The 4,112-nt window shown below is 49.8% G+C and overlaps 1 protein-coding gene across 1 annotated transcript in view; it reads left to right on the forward strand.

The window, feature by feature from the left end:
* PCDHGA9 (protocadherin gamma subfamily A, 9) overlaps positions 1-4,112 on the forward strand; it is a gene marked incomplete at its 5' end in the record, with an annotated part of 9,937 nt that overhangs the window by 2,331 nt on the left and 3,494 nt on the right. The window contains one exon of the mRNA XM_009330026.1: positions 9-263. Within this exon, the coding sequence (XP_009328301.1) occupies positions 9-263 (255 nt within the window). The remainder of the gene's footprint in view (positions 1-8; positions 264-4,112) is intronic.

A 4,112-nucleotide genomic window follows, 5' to 3' on the forward strand; every position in this document is an offset into this window, starting at 1 on the left:
GCTCGCAGCTGCTGGCGGCGGGCAGCGGCGCCTTGCGCGGCGTGCCGGCCTCGCACTTCGTGGGCATCGACGGCGTCCGCGCCTTCCTGCACTCCTACTCGCACGAGGTGTCGCTCACGGCCGACTCGCGCAAGAGCCAGCTCCGCTTGTCGGCCGGCAGCTGCTGCGACACCCTCCCGGCCCGGCCGCCGGCTGAGGCTTCAGGTGAGCTCGTCGCCACGGGCGATCACGTTGCCGAGGACGGCGGCCAAGTGTCCTTTCAGGTACGTTCATTTTGTTTACCCTTCCTTTGTCTAACGCGGCGCTTAGGATTCTTGGGGCAGCCGCGGACGTTTCCAAGTGCACCGTTCGCAGTTTTGGAAATCGCCATTTGCGATGGTCGCCAGCTCGTGAATGGCACCTCCGCAACGTGTGGGTTTTACGTGCCGTGCTCTGTGCCGGCTGGGCAGAGCTCTTCGTGTCTAGCTTCCTCTAAGGCTGGAAGCTTGCCTTGCATGTGCGACTGCGCAAGGAAAGGTTGGTCTCGAGGTCTTCCTCTGACACTGCCTTGAAATTGTGAAGTACTTCCCTCTGTAAGTGCTGGTGCCTCTTGCTCCGGGGGGCTGAAGGTGGGAACGTGTCACAGCGTTACAGTTGGTGTGGGAGGCAGGAGAAGTGGGACTGCTGTTGGCTGGAGTTTCGTTTGAGCGGCGCTTTGTGTTTTTATCACGCACCGGGTCGTTTCTCGTTTTCTCCCCTGACATGTGTAATAGCGTTTTTCCTGTCGGTATTAGCTCTTCTGAACGGAATTGTTGCGTCATTAGCAAACGGAAGTTAGGAGCAGGGTCAGATATCTTCCCGGCAGCAGATGTGCTTGAGTAGTATTAGACTCTCTTGAAACGGAACGTTAATGGTCACGTGTAGAACTTTCCGCGACGGGTTAATACTTTGTACTTTTGATGAGGCCTTACTGCTTGTTTCGTATCATTACTTGCTCGCGCGTGTAGTAGCACTTGATCTTATACTCTTTATCATTTATTTTCGTTGAAAGTAGTGTGTGAGGAACACAGTATTATGTTTTCTTAATAGCGGTACTCGTTAGAAAGGTTCTCTTCGTTTCCTCTGCTCATTCCCAGCCACTGAGCAGTTCTACTTGCGGGATGGGACTATTACAGATAGAAAATTATTTTTATCGCGCACGGCGTGTTAGTTGAGGTGTTTTTCTCAAGTCCATCTTTGGTTCACTTAATTGTCGATCTTCCCTTGTTACGCATCTTTTTCATTTAACAGTCATTTAAGATGAACGTAAGCCATTATTGGAAATGAAAGTAGAGCCGCCTGTGCCTGCTTTGGGGCGGGTCTTGTACTTGTTTCATGTGTGAAAGTTCCTCACGCAGCGTGTTGCTCAGCCAGGAGTGTCAGCAGCGTCAATTTTGTGTACAAGAATGCAGTGTGTGTTTTCCACGCTGGAGGTTCTTCTTCCTCAACCGGGAGACCATTCCCAGACGGTCCTGCGAATTCCTTGTTGCTTGCAGGAATTTCCTTGGTTGGGTCAAAGTGAGCTCCAAACTCCGGATTGAGGAAGAGGGTGGAAGAGGAGCGAAATTACTTGTTGGTAAGTGTTAAATTCTAAAATACCTGTGTGTACGTGAGCACTGGCTGGTCACCTTGGTGGTGATCCACTGCTGTGCTCTTCCAAAGATGGAGTGGAGTTGAAGAACTGGATGTTTCCAGACCGAATGTTGTGCCTTGAGATTCTATAAGCCCCTTCTTAGGCCTTCAAACTATGGGTGAAGTGCTAGAAAGTAGAGTATTGTCACCGTTTCTGCTGGGGTGCGTTACAGATGGCATGGCACTTCAAGAAATGTCAAGATACTCTTGCTGTGGTTAGTCGTTTGTGGTTTTTATGTCGCCTCACAGCTTGTTTCCTATCGTTATTCCTCGTGTAGCAGCGCTTGATCTTTCGATGCTAAGTGTTTAAAATCGATGCAAACGGTGTGTGAGGAACAGAGTAACACGCATTCTTATCAGCGTTACTCGTTAGAGAGGTTTTCTCCTCCTGTGCTCCTTACCAGCCGGTGAGCACATCCAGAGCCTGCACCTGGAAAGCTTTTGTGAGAATGACCTTGCTGACCACGAGAAGCGTGTTCACGCAGCAATCTTGTGGCCTCTTCTGCCAAAGGAGGGTTAATCTCGGAGGGATCGTTACTGCCCTATGGGCACTTTCATCTGCTTTACTGTTCCTCATCGCGTCTTTTACAGAGAGGTGTACTTAGAGGTAGCGGTGTAGCCGAGGGTGTAGCGACAGTATGTCCTAATGTGCCTAATGCCGATATAATTTTCATTTCTTGCTCGGCAGCGTTACTCATAGGATTGGACTATTAGACATACACAGGTATTTTCATGGTGAACGGCTTATTAGGTTTTTCTAAAAGTCTATCGTTCGTTGCTTTATTTGTCACTATTGCCTTACAACACAGGATTTTGGTTTCGTGTTAATTGTTTGAAATGCATGTAAGCAGTACCTTAGTAATGCGATCACAAACGTTGAGGAAGGGTGAGATTCTGCGTAAATACCTGCTCAGTATGGGTAGGTGACCCTCTTGTATGTGTCTCTGCGGCTGAAGTAGAGCGTGGCTACTTCTTCGTGAGCATGGTCTTGCTGGCGAGGAAGAGCCTGTTCTCACAGCAACGTTGTGGCCAAGCGATCGGCCACTGCTACAGTGGAAGAGATTTGTGAAGGAGAAACTGAGTCCTGTAGTCCGTGTCTTTGTATCTTTTGAGGGAGCAGCAAGAGCCGCATAAGCAGGAACTGAGTTATCGCCAGGACCCTGTGAATGGACACAGTAGTTATCCATGGCGTTATCTCGTTTGGAGCAATAGGAGCGTAAGGAAAATCTGCTGTACCTGTAGTTTCAAAACTCGTGGTCTGTGTGGCGCTTGAAATGATTCAGCCGGTCATAATGTGTCCTGATCTCTCCACGGCCACGAACCAAGACTTGCTGGTTTGCAGAGAGTCTCGCATTCCGTGATTTCCTTTGATTGTTGCCGAGAGGTGGTGTTATCCTACAGACAGGCACTGAGGAGGATCGAGTACTTTTCCACAGACGTTGCACTCAGGATGGTTTTATCCTTTCCGTTTTCAGACCAGCCCACCCCTGGAGCGTTCTGTGTATTGTCGGTGCAGAATACACGTCGCTGTGTTTGTGTCATGGGTAAACTGCCTTCTCTAGTGCTGCCCGTCTGACTTCTCTTCTTGTGACTTTTTTGGCTGCCGTTTTCCTACAAGTCTCTGGGAAAGGTAGCTGACACGTCGCATACACCTTCGGCATCACCACGGAGGAGTACACCGCTCCTCTTTCAGTTATCGGAATAGCACACTGATAATCAAAGCATCCTGGGCGCATGGGTACTTTTTTGCTGCCCGTCCGTGTTCTTGTATCTGCTTACTTACCCCGTTCACCGAAAGAAGCAATTCTGAAGAAATGCTTTGATAGGTCTGTGTTCCCAGTTCTAGAGCTAGAAGTTGTTGTGATCTCCGTGATTTGTTAAACTAGGAGCATATATTGATACTGCTGTTGTAGAGAATAAGGCTTGCCATTTTCTCCCAGTCTCAGTCACTCTGAGAGGTATATAAACTAAAAGGGATATAAACAAGAATCTCCTCAAAGAAAACGGCGGGTCTGGCACTTCCTTTCAGTTTCTCCTCTGAAGTTTTTTGTAGCTGTTGCTTCTCAGAGCTCGTAGAAATTAAATGAAAGAGCTGGGGAAAGACAACCCGCAGCAAACGCAGAAGATGCTGGAACATGTCAGGCATTGGCTGTATACTGTACTTGCTTGTACTTACCTGTACTCACCTGTGCTCTGCTGTACGAAGTCTGCGCGCTCCTCCACTGCTCGGTAACACGTTCCCCAGGCAGACTCTTCATTTCCAATGGTGAACGGAGCTGCTTGGTTCGCCTTTCCGCGGGTATGAGAAAACTCGCCAAACTGAAAGTTGAATCGCGCTTTTCGGTAGCCGACGGCGCCGACTCCCGGCAGCTGCTGACAGTGCGGCTCGGAGCGTAGAGACCGAACCTCCGCACGCCGTCAGCCGGCTGCGGTGGCGTCGCGGCGCCTCCGGGTGCCGCTGT

This window comes from Pygoscelis adeliae, unplaced genomic scaffold (genome assembly GCF_000699105.1).
Source record: "Pygoscelis adeliae isolate BGI_AS28 unplaced genomic scaffold, ASM69910v1 Scaffold248, whole genome shotgun sequence".
NCBI classification, from domain to species: domain Eukaryota; kingdom Metazoa; phylum Chordata; class Aves; order Sphenisciformes; family Spheniscidae; genus Pygoscelis; species Pygoscelis adeliae.